The sequence below is a fragment of the Scyliorhinus canicula genome, chromosome 18 (genome assembly GCF_902713615.1).
Source record: "Scyliorhinus canicula chromosome 18, sScyCan1.1, whole genome shotgun sequence".
Classification (NCBI taxonomy): domain Eukaryota; kingdom Metazoa; phylum Chordata; class Chondrichthyes; order Carcharhiniformes; family Scyliorhinidae; genus Scyliorhinus; species Scyliorhinus canicula.
In genome coordinates this window covers 72,739,289-72,757,988 of record NC_052163.1, presented here as the reverse complement: position 1 = coordinate 72,757,988, position 18,700 = coordinate 72,739,289, and the positions used below count along the sequence as shown (strand labels likewise).

Here is an 18,700-nt window from a genome sequence, read left to right as displayed (position 1 = left end):
GATGACATCACTACGACTGCCCACTCAATTGACGTCAACATACCAGTTTTGCATGTTGTGCACTGGAGCCATCGGCATATTGGAGCAACGCCTGGAACTGGTTATTCTTTGTGAAAGTAATGATCTTCATTACAGTGCCAAACTTGGAAAAAATCTGCAATCCAAGATTAGAAAAATGAAAAATTAGTTTTCTGCAAAACAATTTTTACATCAAATGAGCCACTATACTACATGGATTCAAACATGTCCTATTCTTAGTACTCACTATAGACAATGGTTAGCTCTGGTCTAAATTACATTTGCTACATCTTAGTACAGCACAGGCCACTCAAGTGCTTGCTTCATGGGGAACTAGAAACTTCTTGATTTAGAGGCCTTATAAAGCATGGCTAAGGTTGTTAGGTTGCTTCACAGAGCTCAGTGAAAACACCATGAATGCTATTTAATTTGCATACAGGTCAAATTACAGATCCTGGTGTTCTTCTATAAAACATATCCAACATTGCAGCACCATCAGTAACAGCTCTTGCCAAATCTCCTGCCCGTGGAGTTGGAGGATGAACTTTTGACTATCTGCAGTAATCCTATCCCCCCTCTACATATTGAGATGGAATCTTCGTTTCTTATAGTGGATCTTTTCTAGTTTCAAAAATAGACTCCAATGTGTGAACCTGCCTTTCAGCAAATAAACTTTTACCAGATGGTCCCAACCCATACCCCAGGATTTCCAGGCCAACTGTTCTCAAATGCCTTCAACAACCCAGCATACCCACCCCTCGCCATTGCGCCCATTCCCTGCCCCTAAATCCCACTACTATTTTCACTGGTACAATTCTCAGATGGGGCATCCCACCCATAAGTTCATACAACTCACCCCTTCCAAGGGAACAATTTGTCACTGTCAAATTAAAGACGAGACTCACCTGGTGCAATACATCAAGTGTAACAGGATAGAAAAGGTTTTCCACAATAATGCGAAGAACAGGGCTCTGGCCAGCAAGGCCACCTGCACTCTCTGAGACACCAGTGCCAGCTATAGCCATGTTGGCAGTCTGCACGGCATTTACTGCCTGAAGAGCTGCTTGTGCTCTCTGAAAAAGAATCAAACAGTAAATCAAGTTATTAACGTCTACAGTAGTATGCACATTGATGCCCAGGGTATAATAGTCTTATAAACATGAACAAAGCCCTCCAGGATATAACTGCCTCTAATACATGAACACAGCCCTCCAGTCAGTCTGTACATTGGGCCTTCTACTGACCAGACTTCAATTTAAAAAGCCCTGCTTTCAGGAGAATTTGGGTGCTCTGGATCCCCACATCTTCAAAAGGAAATCAAATAAAGTGGGTTGGGGTGGGTGCAAAATACTCTAGGAATGGGGAAACAGCAAAAAAACAACAAAAGTACAAGTCTCCACTCAACTCTATAGAAGAGCGCTCAGGGGATCTAAAATCCACTCATCATGTTGGAGCCGTTACTCCTATTCATGTCCGGTTAAACCAAAAGCCTTGGAACATTGCACATGTAAGAAATCATGGTTTAATCTTGTATAATATCAAGAAAGAAATTTAATGAATAATACAAAATTAAGAAAACCTCCACATCTTGTTATAACTGAAAAACACAGGACAGGCCTACTGTCTCGGTGGACATGTCCCTAGCATATTCCTGATACCGTTGGATCGCTCCATACGTAAACCAACTGCGTAAAACGATTAGAAACAAACTCAAAGGAGAAAGCCAATCACTTCAGACAGGTAGGTTTTTCTAAATAATCCATGCTGGCTTGAGCCTTTTGTCACGTACCGCTCACCCTCAGCTCTGAATCAGCAGTCCCATGTTGAAACACCACTTGGGAGGAATCAGAGGGTGACATGTGTGCAAAATATGCTCTGGGTGGGGGCTTTATGTCCATCAAGAGTGGCTCGGTAGCACCACCACAGATCAAGCTGGCTGGGTCATAAAGGACATAGCTGTTATACCTGGGTGGCGGTTGGTGATGAGGGAACCAAGGGGGTAAAACACACTTGATCAACATGCTTCCCTCAGACATAGAACAGGCCCTTCGGCCCACGAAGTTGAGCTGACCATTTATCCTAATCTAAGGTCACCCTAACCGACACCCCTTCAATTTACTGCTGTCCATGTGCATGTCCAAGAGTCGCTTAAATGTCCCCAATGACTGACTCCACCACCTCTGCTGGCAGTGCAGTCCACGGTCCCACCACTGTAAAAAACCTACTTCCCCTTCTCCCCTATACCTTCTTCCAATCATAAAATTATGTCCCCTCATGACGGCCATTTCCACCCTGGGGAAAAGTCTCTGGTTATCCACTCTATCCATGCCTCTCATCACTTTGTACATCTCTATTACGTCACCTCTCTTCCTGCTTCACTTCAGTGAGAAAAGCCAGCGCTCCCTCAACCTGTCTTCAGTGAGAAAAGCCCAAGCTCCCACAACCTTTCTTCATAAGGTACAAGACATCTATCCAGACAGCACGGTAGCAGTGGGTAGCGCTGTTGCTTCACAGCTCCAGGGTCCCAGATTAGATTCCCGGCTTGGGCCACTGTGCAGAGTCTGCATGTTCTCCCAGTGCGTGCATTGGTATCCTCCCACAAGTCCTGAAAGATGTGCTGTTAGGTAATTTGGACATTCTGAATTCTCCCTCTATGTACCTGAACAGGCGCCGGAATGTGGCAACTAGGGGATTTTCACTAACTTAATTGCAGTGTTATTGTAAGCCTACTTATGACAATAAAGATCATCCATGACTATCACCCAGTCCTTGCGGAGGTGAAGTCCCATATTCACACTGAGGATACTCTCCATCGTGTTGTGTGGCACTACCACGGTGCTCAATGGTAAAGGCTTCAAACAGATCTAGCAACTCAAATGGGCACCCATGAGGCAGCAGCAGCATAGTACTCAACCGCAATATGTAATTCCGACTCAATTTCTAAGTTTGCAGACGATACGACTGTGGTGGGCCGTATCTCAAACAACCGCTCTCTAAATGTCGGAAAGACCAAGGAACTGATCATCGACTTCAGGAAGTGTAGCACGACACACTCCCATCTGCATCAATGGCTCCAAAATAGAGATGGTCGATAAAGCTTTAAGTTCCTGGGAGTCATCATCAGTCTGCCCTGGTCCAGAAAGCCCAACAACATCTCTGCTTCCTATGGAAGCTAAAGAAATTCGGCATGCCTGCATCGACTCTCGTAAACTTCAACAAATGTGCAAGAGAGAACATCCTATCTAGCTGCATCACAGCTTGGTATGGGAACTGCTCAGTCCAAGATCGCAAGAAACTATAGAGTGTGGTGAACTCAGCCCAAAGCATCAGACAAGCTTGCTACCTGGGTCACTGTCAGTGTCGAGTTTGCACACACTCCCCATGTTTGCGTGGGTTGCCTCCCCATAACCAAAGATGTGCAGGATAGGTGGATTGGCCACACAAAAATTAGTTGGTTACTCTAAAACGTTTTTAATGCATTTGTTTTGACCCCTTGTTCTGCACTGTAACCAATCACTGTTTGTCGATGTATCATCTGTCAATGTACTCTTGATTATTCTTTTTTGTCTTTCCCTCAGCTGCATAAAAATACTTTTCACTGTACTTCAGTACATGTGACAATAAATCAAATCAAAACCTCATGGCCTGGCATATACCCCGACTCTGCCATTTCTGCCAAGTTAGGGAATAAAGCCTGGATCAAAGAAGAGTGCAGGAGTACATGCCAGTTCCAGCAGACATACTTAAAAATTAGGTGCCAGACTTGAGCCACAAATGACCATTGCATGACAAACAGCATAAGCAACAAGACAGCTATGCGATCCCACAACCAATGGATCAGATCTAAGCTCTGCAGTCCTGCCACTTCCAGGTGGACAATTAAACTCACTGGAGGAGGTTCCACAAATATCCATCCTCAAACGATGGAGGAGCCCAGTGCATCAGTGCAAAAGGTTTGCAGCGATCTTCAGCCAGAAATGCCAAGTGGACGATACATCTGGTCTCCTCACGAGGTCGCCAGCATCACAGATGTTCAGTCAATTAGATTCACTCCACATGAAACAAGAAATGGCTAATGGCACCAGATACTGTAAGGCCCTGACAATATTTCAGCAATAGTACTGAAGATTTGCACTCTAGAACTTACTGTGCCAGTACAGAGATATAAGATAGTCAGAGGGTTAGATAGGGTGGACAGTGAGTGTCTTTTTCCTCGGATGGTGATGACCAACACGAGGGGACATAGCTTTAAATTGAGGGGAGAGAGATATAGGACAGATGTCAGAGGCAGTTTCTTTACTCAGAGAGTAGTAGGGGTGTGGAACGCCCTGCCTACAATAGTAGTAGACTCGCCAACTTTAAGGGTATTTAAGTGGTCACTGGATAGACATATGGATGAAAATGGAATAGTGTAGGTCAGATAGGCTTCAGATGGTTTCACAGGTCGGCGCAACATCGAGGGCCGAAGGGCCCGTACTGCGCTGTAGTGTTCTATGTTCTATGTTCTACAGCTGGTACACTGACATCTACCCATAAATGTGGAAGATTGCCCAGCTATGTTCTCTGCACAAGAAACGGGACCAATCCAACCAACACTGAGCTTTGACAAAGTTATCCAGATTCAAAATGTACGCTCCCGTCTCTCTCCACAGATAATAATCATCTTTTATTGTCACAAGTATGAAGTTACTGTGAAAAGCACCTACTCGCCACATTCCGGCGCCTGTTCGCTGTCAGACCGGAGATTGTCCAATATTTTGTTTTAGGTTCCAGCATCCGTAGCAATTTACTATTAACCAATCCAACGCTGCCAATTATCACCCCAGTCTACTCTTGATCAGTAAAGCGATGGAAGGGTTCATCAACATCTCTATTATGCAGCACTTACCTGGCAACAGCCTGCTCGCAGACACTAGTTCCACGAGGGCCACACAGCTCCTGACCTCATTGCAGCATTGTTTTCAGACATGGACAAGAGCTGAATGCCAGAGTGACTGCCCTTGATGTCAAGGCAGCATCTGATCAACAATGGCATCAAGGGAAAGGCAGCACGATGGCCTAGTGGTTAGCACAGCTGCCTCACGGCGCTGAGGTCCCAGGTTCGATCCCGGCTCTGGGTCACTGTCCGTGTGGAGTTTGCACATTCTCCCCATGTCTGCGTGGGTTTCGCCCCCACAACCCAAAAATGTGCAGAGTAGGTGGATTGGCCATGCTAAATTGCCCCTTAATTGGAAAAAATAATTGGGTAATCTAAATTTATTTTTAAAAAAGGAGCCCGGAAAACTGGAGTCAGTTAGGAATCAGGGGAAACTCTCCACTGGTTGAAATCAAAGAAAGATGGTTCTGGTGATTGGAGGTCAATCATCTGAGCTCCAGGGCATCAATAAGAGTTCCCCAGGGATTAGGGATGGATAACAAATGCTGGTCTAGCCAGCAATGCGCACATCCCATAAATTAACAGGAAGTTAGAAAGCAAGGTAAGCAGTCACCACTAGCAATGGTAGTCAACACTTGCTCTGCATTGGTCTATTTGTTCTCAGAGCCAGTAAACCACTCAACTGTCACAGGCTGTATGTTTTTTCTTCTGACTATTAACTTATGCACATATTTGAACTGATTTATGTCATTGAGCTAGACACCCCTCTTTGGGTAATCTGTGATAACTGAACAAGGATCCAAGCCTAACTTACCCAGAACTCAGAAGAAACAGAGTCTGTTTATGCTAGGTACAAACTACCAAGTACTCACAGCCTGATTGGGAGAGTTGTCAGTTTTCAGCTCCTTGTGGTTTGAATATTGAATGTAGATAGGATGGTTTCTTAGGCATGGAGTGACAGTGCTGTAGTAGCTCACCATCGTGTTAGCAGCTTCTTCAGAGTTCATTTCTATAAAAGCCTGCAAATTGGAGATGCACGTGCTGTTCAAATGAAGTCTTGCTCAGAGTAATAAATGCTCAATTTTCATCAAAGATCTGGTTTATATGGTTACATGAATTTTGCCACGTCAGAAGTTGCAGTTGTCTTGGGAAGTGTCCCAACAGCATTGCAAACATGCTTTTAAACAGTACGACTATATAATAGCTATGAATTAGCTGTAGTCTGTGTTACTATTTTGCAGGGTACAGCAAAGTATTTGTTTTATAAAGTGATATGTCTAGAATTGAATCATACACAAGTAAAATTGACATCACTGCTTGGAAACAGTGCTGAGTTTAAAAGCTGGTTTTCCAGACACCAACAAACATAGTAGAAAAGATTACAGACTCTCTTCATACTAAACATTTCTCATAAGGATTTGTTGCTCCTTAATCTGAATGCCATGACGGAACAGCAAGCTCCCTGGGTTGTGAATCAGACAAATGCCAGACTCTTATTTAGGGAACAAGTTACACACCTGGTTTTTGCCTTTTAACATGAGAAGATTGGTTACTTTGCCAAAAGGCAAACCCAAGGAAATGACCTCTGCCTCAGTGACGTCGTTGGGAAGTTTGCGGATATGAATGACTCTGGAAGGTAATATTCCTGAACTCCTGTTCTCTCCTTTGAACTTTTTGCTGTCGTTGCCATTGGCTAGAAAAGTTTAACACAATGTGAAGGTATTCTCCAAGCAAGATATATTAATTTTTAAATGAAAACAGTGCACAAATAGCAGGGAAAAACAACATTGTTTTATTGATTTAAAATAAAGTCCAAGAGTTAACCATCATTAAATGAACGACAGAAACTTTCATTCAAATACTTCAGCTGATGAGAATTCAAAGATAGAGCTCAGTCACGTCAGTGCCAATTCTGGTCATCACTGTAGTACAGTAGTTCATACAAGTATATAAAATGGAGATACTTACTGTATTCACCAGCAGAGGGAGCAGAGTTGCTCATGATAAAGGGACCGTTAGTAGCACAAGCAGATAGAAGCTCGTCAGACCCCCGCTGCAGAGGAAAGATAAATAAATCTAATTTTCCAATCCATTCAGGTTTTCATATACAAAATAAAAACAGAAAATGGAAACTCAGGTCAGTCTGCATTAGCAGAGAAGGAAACATGGGAGGGCAATGTTCCAGCCTAATGACCTACCTGCCTTGCAAACCTACCTCGTTTCTCCCCATAGATGTTTCACAGGCTGCTTATTATTTCTAGTATCTGCAGAGTTTTGTTTCTAATATTTCACACTATAGCATCCTTTGTCATAAAACATCAGAAAGCTCATTTTAGCTCACGTGATCAGCACCACAAATGGCTGATATGCTCCTGCAACCACCGAGCTCAGATCCACACAAGGTGCAGATCAATTGTCCTCATTCCCCATCACTTGAGCAGGCCTTGCCCTGATGTCTGAGGGAGGTAATGAGACATGGAGCTGGCACACAAGGAAACACTTTTGTTGGGGGGGGGGGGGAAGGAATATCCATTATTCTCCAACTGACTGAGGTCACATCACCACACCAAAAGTCACATTCTATGCTAAAGCCCGGAAATCCTCAACCAATCAGAACTTGATATTTATTACAGACCATGCAATATAATGATTAAACACTGCTGTGCTATCAGAAACAAACAGAAACAGAGTAGGCCATTTGTCCCATTATTCAAATCCAAGCACAGGTGAGCTGCATCTCAACTCCATAAGCTCCAATAGACTCGTCAGCAGTCAATTGATCTCAAATTTAAGATTAAGCTAGCATCTCTGGGAGTGTTACATACTTCTACTGTACTACACGAGTGGTATGGCATTTTAAACTTAGTGGAAGTGGAAACAATCATTGATTTCAAAAGGAAATTGAACGGACGCTTAATAAAACTTGCAGTGCTAAACAGATCCGAGTGGGGGAATGGAAAAGACTAGACTGTTCCAGGGAAGACAGCATAGACCTGCCAGGCAGAATGGCCACCTTAAGTGCCATCAATGACAATGACCCCAGCAGTAACATATTCTCTAACTACCTGCTCAAAATCCTAGACAGAACCAAAGTCCCCATAACCGTCTTTACTCTGAGTACAAGTTTAGTTTCTCATGACTGAGTTCAGCAGCACTTTCTCCAGATTGGTGCTCGAGACTCATTGGGTAATAGTTCAGATGGTTCTACCATCTCCCTATTTGTACAAGTGATCTTCAAGTGCAGCAGGAAGAAACATAGCCGTTGGCTTTTCCAGTTCTGAACAGAATATCCAAGAATTTAAGTGGAAACAGATTTAAGAGTACATAAGCTCAAAAGAAAGAGTTTAGTAATGTACCCCAATCTCAATGCTCTCACTGCAGTGGAATGCTTGGATTTCTTTGTATAAGCAGAGTTGCACAGGGATCAGTGTGCCTGCCCTCAGGAAATGACCCAGCTGAAGATAAACATTTAAATTACACCAGGTTACAGCACAGTAGGTGCAGTCAGCTCTGGTATGAATTCACACCATGGACACAAAGATATCACCAAGCCGCCTCCCCTCAATCCACATGAGAATAAAACGAGTGGAGCTAAATGCTTTTAAGAGTTGATAGCTTCAACAATAGTAAATGCACTAGTAATTGGGAGTTCTCTGGGGGGGAAAGTGAAGCAATCTAAAAGAGCATCACTATCCTACACGTCAGCCCTATACGTTTCATCTATAAAGAAAATGATAGTTTCCAACTAAGCCAGCCACCAGACTACCAGGAATGCCACTGCTGACTCCATTATATAGGCCAGTAACTCAATTCCAGTGCTGCCAGCATGAACCATCATGGGTTAGTGCCAGGTTGGCTGATCCAATGCAAGGTGGTAATTTGAACCACTACAATTCATGCTTTCTGGGATAGAGGCCAACATTTGTCACAGTACATGGCAAATAGAAAACTACCCCGGTATTCAATAGCTGGTGCAGTGGGTTAGTGGAAATCATTCAGGAAAGTAGGACAGCGCTTAATGGAATTGATCCTATGGGAGTGCGTTCACTAAAGGTAGACAAGGATCTGGTCACAACTCTGTTTTTCTATTACACCGCATCCTACAGAAAATATGGCACAAAAGTGCAGCTGAATAATTTATACATCAATAAGCACTGCCAGTGTGAACCATAACCCTTTTGATTCCTTCGTGGAAAAAAACCCCTAAATAATAGAGCTGACTACAATAGTTAGCAAGATCACATAACAGGGCAACATTGTCAGCATTTATTATTTAAAATGGCCTCCATCATAATCAGATACTGAAGATGTCAACCACACTATACGTATTGTATTCTCCAATCAAGACTCAAATGACCCATCCGAGTTCACCCTGATCACCTCCACATAATTCAGCTGAAACTCAGGACTAATCATATATTGATTTCCAAACTAGTTTGGACAGTTTGCGCTGCAATGAACACATCCTTTGCTTAAACTGCTCAACTCTCCAGGCACCGGATGAAATATTAACCGTGACACAAACATGCTTGGAAATACAAGGAGAATCAACGATATGTGTCCATAGAACATTCAATCCAGGAACAAAGGAAGAGATAGTGTAAACTAATCCATGTGAAATGAGAACCAGTCATCATTCCATCCCAAATGTCTGTGCCTGTTGAACATGGGTTGGAGGGCGCATGGTGATCTATTACTGCTTTCCAGATGGAATGCTACACTAACATAATCTGAAGAAAACTTATGCCCCTTTGTGACAGCCACAAGTTTGTTAACAGCCTTTATGTTGATGCTATATAATGTATCCAATAAACGCAAGTAGATCAGTTCACAGCACATGTATAATCACTTAGCAATCTGACAGGATTATTTGCAGTTTCCTTCTGGCATGATCAGGTATTAGTAGCATGACTGTTTTAAGAAAATCCACCTCATTTTGGGTGGCTTAAAATGAAGCATCTTATGACCATAATAAGGAGTTAATACGATGCAGAATTTCTCAAAGGTGAGTCGATTTGTGGTTTTACAGAGGGTTTAGAATCATTACATTTTAGGTATACTGAGCTAGACATTAGAGCTGACAGACATAATTCTATGACCACGGTGCAAGGGTACATCAAAAATAGAAACCTTAAATACAGAACAGTAACATTCCATTCTCATAGCTCAAACCAAGAGGGTCAACTAATTTTAATCAGAAGAACAGCCACCACCTTTCAGTGGATCAGATTTTACAATGTCGGGAGCAGCACTGTGGCTAGTATTGCTGCCTCACGGCGCCGAGGTCCCGGCTCTGGGTCAGTGTGTGGAGTTTGCACATTCTCTCCGTGTTTGCGTGGGTTCCACCCCCACAACCCAAAGATGTGCAGGGCAGGTGGAATTGCCACGCTAAATTGCCCCTTAATTGGAAAAAAATGAGTTGGGTAGACTAAATTTATTTTTTTTAAACAAAGATTTTACAATGTCCTTTACCTATAACAGAAAGCATCAGTTTCCAACGCAACAAGGTACAGCACAGAAAAAAAATTCATTTCAGCAGCTAGCCACTGGCTATCTCAAAATCTTGCAATACCACTTAAAATCAGCGCTTCCTGAACTTTTCCCCCTACTGCAGTTTGAAATTTGCTGTGACATTGATGTGGAAACATTTTGTAATGTACGTTTGGAAAATAATTCTCCAGATGCTGCCAAACCTTTTGCATTTTTCCAGCATTCTAGTTTTATCCCATAAAGCTATTTCCGTACACAGCCAGGAATAGCAACAAAAAAAGGCGGGGGGAGAAGAGAGCATTGGGAGGGGAAGGTGCAGCTAACTGCAAAGTCTTTGACCTACATTTTCATTGTGTTTCTTTGGGGAAGGAATCAAGCCTCAATTTCAACTAGCCCATGACCACCACTTTTTTTAAAAAGAGGATTTTTAAGGGGCCTCACAACAGTTAACATTCAGTCCAAGCTCCATGGCAGCCACTGACATCTTGGAATTCATGACTCCAAAAAAAAAATCTTGTTTCACTACCTAGTGGGGGCGGAGAGTTGCAGACTGGCAGCACATTCCATGGTTCAGGACTACATGCTGAGAAATACACTAAAGCCTGGGGCAGTCATCCCAGAGGGGCAATAGAGAACGGTCACTGGCCATACTGCAGCGAGGTGGTGGAAAATTTGTAGAGCCCTTTGAGCTATGCCTAACATTGAATGCGAATATAAAAGTATTGAAATTACATCAAGGCACGCGAGGGAATACCTACAAAGGGAAGTTGAAATTTAATTTTCAATTTAAAATCTGGTGTCCCCAGACTGTGCCAGACATGGAATGTATACTGAAAATAGCAAAACCAGACAACTGCACACTGCAATACACTGTATGGAGAAAAGTAAATTTTATGGCTCTTTCTGCAAATTTCATGTTGAAACATTTTGTAACGTATTTTTGGAAAATAATTCTCCAGAGATGCTGCCAGACCTGTTGTTTTTCAGCATTTTCTGGTTTTATCCCCTAAAGCTATTTCAGTGCTCAGCCACAAATAGCAACAAACAGAATCGGCACACAAAAGGAATTGCTATGACGATTGTGACTTTGAGCCTTTTGTTTACTGAAATTTTACCCTAAAGGAGGGTTCAATTACAGGAAGAGCTATTGAGGGAGTTTAAGCTCATTATAAACACTTCTCTATCGCGGCTAGGAGGGGTCCTAGCCTGGGGGGGGGGGGGGGGGGGGGGGTTAGGGAGGGACACCGGGTTGCTGCTGCAAAGACCAGAAACGGGAAGTGGAGGACTGGAGAGGTGGGGGGAGGGGGACATCGCCATGGAGAGCGGGTCAGAAGGGGAGGGTCGACCCGGGGCGAGCAGGGAACAGGACATGGCTAATCGGCAGGGGAAGGGGGCGGGTCGTCCCGCGACCCGGCTGATCACTTGGAACGTGAGGGGGCTGAATGGGCCGGTCAAGAGATCAAGGGTATTCTCACACCTGAAGGGACTGAAGGCTGATGTAGCAATGTTACAGGAGACCCATTTGAAGGTAGTGGACCAGGTTCGCCTGAGAAGGGGGTGGGTGGGACAGGTGTTCCACTCTGGATTGGACGCAAAGAACCGGGGGGTGGCGATTCTGGTGGGAAAGAGGGTGTCGTTCGTGGCGGAGGAGGTGGTGGCGGATAAGGAGGGCAGGTATGTGATGGTGAAGGGTAAGCTGCAGGGGGAGAAAGTGGTGATGGTCAACGTATATGCCCCGAACTGGGATGACGCGGGTTTTATGAGGCGCCTATTGGGCCTCATTCCGGGACTGGAGGCAGGGGGCTTGATCATGGGGGGGGACTTTAACACAGTGCTGGACCCCGGGCTAGACAGATCGAGCTCAAGGACCAATAGGAGGCCGGCAGCGGCAGAAGTGCTGAGGGGGTACATGGAGCAGATGGGAGGAGTAGACCCATGGAGGTTTGGTAGGCCGAGGGCGAGGGAGTATTCCTTTTTCTCCCACGTCCATAGAGTGTACTCCAGAATCGATTTCTTCGTGTTGAGCAGGGGGCTGATCCCGAGGGTACGGGAAGCTGAGTACTCGGCCATTGCGATCTCTGATCATGCACCACATTGGGTGGATGTGGAAATGGGGGAGGCGCGAGACCAGCGCCCGGTGGCGGCTGGATGTGGGGCTGTTAGCGGACGACGAGGTGTGTAAAAGGGTCCGGAAGAGCATTGAGAGCTATCTGGACTTGAACGACACGGGTGAGGTGCAGGTGGGGATGGTCTGGGAGGCCCTGAAGGCAGTGATCAGGGGAGAGCTGATCTCCATAAGGGCACACAGAGAAAGAAAGGAGAGGCAGGAGAGGGAGAGGCTGGTGGGGGAGCTATTGGAAGTGGATAGGAGATATGCGGAGGCACCAGGAGGGGCTGCTGGGAGAACGGCGCAGCCTGCAGGTCAAGTTCGATCTGCTGACCACCAGGAAGGCAGAGACGCAGTGGAGAAGGGCACAGGGCGCGGTCTATGAGTATGGGGAAAAGGCGAGCAGGATGCTGGCACACCAGCTTCGCAAACGAGATGCGGCTAGGGAGATTGGGGGAGTGAAGGAGAGGGGCGGGAAGGTAGTGCAGAAAGGGCAAGAAGTGAATGGGGTCTTCAGGGATTTTTACAAGGAGTTGTATCGGTCTGAGCCGCCGACGAGGAGAGGGGGAATGGAGGACTTCCTAAACAAATTGAGGTTCCCAAGGGTCCAGGAGGGGCTGGTAGAAGGGCTGGGGGCGCCAATAGGGCTAGAGGAGCTAGTCAAGGGAATAGGTCAGATGCAAGCGGGGAAGGCGCCGGGGCCAGATGGGTTCCCGGTGGAATTCTACAAGAAAAATGTGGACTTGGTGGGACCGGTACTGGTACGAGCCTTTAATGAGGCGCGAGAGGGGGGGGGTTCTGCCCCCGACAATGTTGCAGGCTCTGATCTCCCTGATATTGAAGCGGGATAAAAACCCCGTGCAGTGCGGGTCCTACAGGCCTATCTCGCTTCTGAACGTGGATGCCAAGTTGCTGGCAAAGATCCTGGCAGCTAGAATAGAGGATTGTGCGCCAGGGGTAATCCATGAGGACCAGACAGGGTTCGTGAAGGGGCGGCAGCTCAACACGAACGTGCGGAGATTGCTGAATGTAATTATGATGCCGGCAGTGGAGGGGGAGGCTGAGATAGTGGTAGCGCTGGACGCGGAGAAGGCATTCGATAGGGTGGAGTGGGAGTACCTGTGGGAGACGTTGGAACGGTTTGGGTTTGGGGAAGGGTTTATTAAGTGGGTGAAGTTGCTCTACTCGGCCCCGACGGCGAGTGTAGTGACAAACGGGAGGAGGTCGGAGTATTTCGGGCTCCACCGAGGGACCAGGCAGGGATGTCCCCTATCCCCCCTACTTTTCGCACTGGCGATTGAACCGTTGGCGATGGCACTGAGGGGTTCAGGGGGGTGGAGAGGACTGACATGGGATGGGGAGGAACATCGAGTATCGCTGTATGCGGATGATCTACTGCTGTACGTGGCAGACCCAGAAGGGGGAATGCCGGAGATAATGGAACTATTAGCAGAGTTTGGGGACTTTTCGGGGTACAAACTAAATTTGGGCAAAAGCGAGGTTTTTGTGATACACCCGGGGGATCAGGGAGAGGGTATTGGGAGACTCCCCTTCAAGCGAGCAGGAAAGAGCTTTAGGTACTTAGGGGTGCAGGTGGCAAGGAACTGGGGGACCCTCCACAAGTTGAACTTTTCCAGGCTGGTGGAACAGATGGAGGAGGAATTTAAGAGGTGGGACATGGTACCGTTGTCGCTGGCGGGGAGGGTGCAGTCAATCAAAATGACGGTCCTCCCAAGGTTCTTGTTTTTATTTCAGTGCTTGCCCATCTTCCTCCCTAGGGCCTTCTTCAAAAAGGTGACGAGTAGCATCATGAGCTACGTGTGGGCGCATGGCACCCCAAGGGTGAGGAGGGTCTTTTTGGAGCGGAGTAGGGACAGTGGTGGGCTGGCACTACCCAATCTCTCGGGGTATTACTGGGCGGCAAATGTGTCAATGGTGCGCAAGTGGATGATGGAAGGGGAGGGGGCAGCTTGGAAACGAATGGAGAGGGCGTCCTGTGGCAACACAAGCCTGGGGGCCCTAGTAACGGCACCATGGCCGCTCCCCCCCACGAGGTACACCACGAGCCCGGTGGTGGCGGCCACCCTCAAGATATGGGGGCAGTGGAGGCGACACAGGGGGGAAATGGGAGGTCTGTTGGCGGCGCCAATAAGAGGGAACCATAGATTCATCCCGGGGAACATCGACGGGGGATTTCAGAGCTGGTACAGGGTGGGCATACGGCAGCTGAAGGACCTGTTTATAGAGGGGAGGTTTGCGAGCCTGGGAGGGCTGGAGGAGAAGTTTGAGCTCCCCCCGGGAAACATGTTCAGATATTTACAAGTGAAGGCATTTGCTAGGCGGCAGGTGGAGGGGTTCCCCCTGCTCCCCAGTAAGGGGGCGAGTGATAGGGTGCTCTCGGGGGTCTGGGTCGGAGGGGGGAAGATATCAGACATCTACAAGATAATGCAGGAGGCGGAAGAAGCATCAGGGGAGGAGCTGAAAGCCAAGTGGGAAGGGGAGCTGGGAGAGCAGATAGAAGACGGGACGTGGGCGGATGCACTGGAGAAGGTCAATTCTTCCTCCTCGTGTGCGAGGCTGAGCCTCATTCAATTTAAGGTGCTGCATAGAGCTCACATGACGGGGACAAGGATGAGCCGGTTCTTTGGGGGTGAGGACAGGTGTGTCAGATGTCTGGGAAGCCCAGCGAACCATGTGCATATGTTCTGGGCATGTCCGGTGCTGGAAGGGGGTGGCAAGGACGGTGTCGAAGGTGGTGGGGTCCAGGGTCAAACCAGGATGGGGGCTTGCGATCTTTGGGGTCGGGGTAGAACCGGGGGTACAGGAGGCCAGGGAGGCCGGAATACTGGCCTTTGCGTCCCTAGTGGCTCGACGAAGGATATTAATTCAATGGAAGGACGCGAGGCCTCCAAGCGTTGAAACTTGGATTAACGATATGGCTAGCTATATTCAGCTAGAAAGGATCAAATTTGCCCTGAGAGGGTCGGTACAGGGATTCTCCAGGCGGTGGCAACCTTTCCTTGACTTTTTAGATCAGAGATAGGCGTACGGGGTCGTGGCAGCAGCAACCCGGGGGGGGGGGGGGGGGGGGGGGCAGCAATGGTCGTGGGGGGACAAGCACGACTGTAACGCGGGCAAGTCTGCTCGCTGCTCATGTCTGAAACTGTAGGCTGCCTTGTTTGTTAAGTTGTTGCTTGGGGGGGGGGGGGGGGCTGGGGCGCGCGAAGAGGACGGGCGAGGGAGGGATATTTGCCTAGAGGGATTGTGTTGTAAATAATCTAAAAATTAGTAGGGGTAAATGTCTGTATGGAAAAACTCTTTCAATAAAAATTATTAAAAAAAAAAATAAACACTTCTCTAAACCAATTTGAACTGACAAATTCCCAATGTTACTGCTGAACAGTCAATATCATTAATTTAAAAATAAAAAAATATGATTCATGTCAGGAAGACAATATTCACCCAGCTAAATTTTTAAAAATAAATTTAGAACGCCCGATTATTTGTTTTCAATGAAAGGGCAATTTAGAATCCTCAAATTTACAATGCAGGAGGCCATATAGTTCATCGAGTCTGCACCAGCCTTGGAAAGAGCACCCTACTTAAAGCACATACCTAACCTTTTTGGACACAAACGGACAATTTAGCATGGTCAATCCACCTAACCTGCACATCTTTGGACTGTGGGAGGAAACTGGAGCACCCGGAGGAAATCCATGCAGACATGGGGGAAAGTGCAAACTCCACATGGACAGTGACCCGGGTCCAGGATCAAACCCGGGTCCTGAGCGCCATGAGGTAGCAGTGCTAACCACTGCACCACCATGCCACCCTAGCCAAGTTAAATAAGGTCATCCAAATTGCGTACTTGAACAGCATCACTTTAACACTATGAATACACGATTTCCTAGCTTTAGTCTGTGTAGGAAAGCCACTACCATGTTTACCAAGTACCTCATTTACACTCTTCAAAGACTCACTTCACACAACTGGTGCCTATTTAAGATAAGAGTGCACAGGAGGGAAGAAAAGCAAAAATTCCTGGTAATCAGTTTCAACAGACATTCCTGTTCTTTGCTCAACATTTCCTCAGCGGAAACCTGCACAGCAATAGAATAATCAAGGGAAATGCCTAAAAAATTACTCAGCAGCAAAAACAGGATACAACATCAGTGCCCCAAAATGCATCTAACGAGGCATTTAGATTTCTCAACATAACTGATCAGCTTGAATTTGCACATGCACATGACCACGTTTTGTTAAATACACACTGGTGGTCTGGCAGATTGATCTTCAACATTCCAAGTCCTTTGGACCATAACCCAAAATACTTCATCCCATTAAACAGATATAGAAGCGTACCAATGACAGGCCTCACATAAGAACACCAATTATAACAGTCTCAAATTTATCAGTGTATTCCATCAGTGTCCAAGGCCCAAACATCTTCAGTTGCTTGATCAATGACTTTTTCTCCACAAGGTCAGAAGTGGGGATGCCCACTGATAATTTTGTTCAGCACCATTCGTTATACTTCAATACTGAAGCAGCACATGTCCATATCCTGGATAATATTCATGCTTACAGACCAGTTAACCCAACATTAGTAAGGAAAGTGCTAGTCACCATAAATGATGTGATTACAGGACACTTTAGTCAGCGTGGATTTGAGTGGGAAATCATGTTTGACAACCTACTGGAGTCTTTTTTTTTTTAAATTTAGATTACCCAATAATTTTTTCCAATTAAGGGGCAATTTAGCATGGCCAATCCACCTACTCTGTACATTTTTTGGGTTGTGGGGGCGAAACCCACGCAGACACGGGGAGAATGTGCAAACTCCACACGGACAGTGACCCAGAGCCGGGATCGAACCTGGGACCTCAGCGCCGTGAGGCGGTTGTGCTAACCACTAGGCCACCGTGCTGCCCTACTGGAGTCTTTTTTAGGACTTGACTAGAGTGAATAAGGGAGAACCAGTGGATATGGTGTTTTTGGGTTTTCAGAATGCTCTTGATAAAGTCCCATAAAAGAGGGTAGTGTGCGAAGTTAAAGCTCATGGGATTGAAGACAGTAGGAATAACTGGCCTTTTTCCAAAGTGGCAGGCAGTGACTAGATCCTGCAGGGATCAGTGCTTGGACACCAATTAGTCACAATATACATCAATGAGACAAGGGAGGCAAATATTTCCAAGTTTGTCAAAACCTGGTGGAAATGAGTGGTGAGGAGTATGAATCTTCATGGGTTTCCTCCAGGTGCTCCAGTTTCCTACCACAGTCCAAAGATATAGATATAGAGAAATACAGCACAGAACAGGCCCTTCGGCCCACGATGTTGCGCCGAACTTTTGTCCTAGGTTAATCATAGAATTATGGACAATTTGTCATGGCCAATCCACCCAACCTGCACATCTTTGGACTGTGGGAGGAAACCGGAGTACCCGGAGGAAACCCACGCAGTCACGGGGAGGATGTGCAGACTCCACACAGACAGTGACCCAAGTCGAAATCGAACTTGGGACCCTGGAGCTGTGAAGCAATTGTGCTATCCACAATGCTACCGTGCTGCCCTTAAGAAGTTAACCTACACTCCCTTATTCTACCCTAATCCAAGTACCTATCCAATAGCCGCTTGAAGGTCCATAAATTTTCCGACTCAACTACTACCACAGGCAGTGCATTCCATGCCCCCACTACTCTCTGGGTAAAGAACCTACCTCTGACATCCCCTCTATATCTTCCACCATTTATCTTAAATTTATGTCCCCTTGTAATGGTGTGTTCCACCCGGGGAAAAAGTCTCTGACTGTCTACTCTATCTATTCCCCTGATCATCTTATAAACCTCTATCAAGTCGCCCCTCATCCTTCTCCGTTCTAATGAGAAAAGGCCTAGCACCCTCAATCTTTCCTCGTATGACCTACTCTCCATTCCAGGCAACATCCTGGTAAATCTCCTTTGCACCTTTTCCAAAGCTTCCACATCCTTCCTAAAATGAGGTGACCAGAACTGCACACAGTACTCCAAATGTGGCCTGACCAAGGTTTTGTACAGCTGCATCATCACCTCACGGCTCTTAAATTCAATCCCTCTGCTAATGAACGCTAGCACACCATAGGCCTTCTTCACAGCTCTATCCACTTGAGTGGCAACTTTCAAAGAACTATGAACATAGACCCCAAGATCTCTCTGCTCCTCCACATTGCCAA

The 18,700-nt window shown here is 46.3% G+C and overlaps 1 protein-coding gene across 4 annotated transcripts in view; it reads right to left on the bottom strand.

Moving 5' to 3' along the window:
• The window catches only part of LOC119953405 (polypyrimidine tract-binding protein 1-like), a 53,843-nt gene that overhangs the window by 23,311 nt on the left and 11,832 nt on the right, over positions 1 to 18,700 (bottom strand). For all 4 annotated transcript variants that reach the window (XM_038777658.1, XM_038777660.1, XM_038777659.1 and 1 more), the window contains exons 3-7: positions 6,863 to 6,947; positions 6,412 to 6,587; positions 5,767 to 5,913; positions 924 to 1,091; positions 44 to 154 (exon numbers count right to left, since the gene is read on the bottom strand). In XM_038777658.1, the coding sequence (XP_038633586.1) occupies positions 44 to 154; positions 924 to 1,091; positions 5,767 to 5,913; positions 6,412 to 6,587; positions 6,863 to 6,947 (687 nt within the window). The remainder of the gene's footprint in view (positions 1 to 43; positions 155 to 923; positions 1,092 to 5,766; positions 5,914 to 6,411; positions 6,588 to 6,862; positions 6,948 to 18,700) is intronic.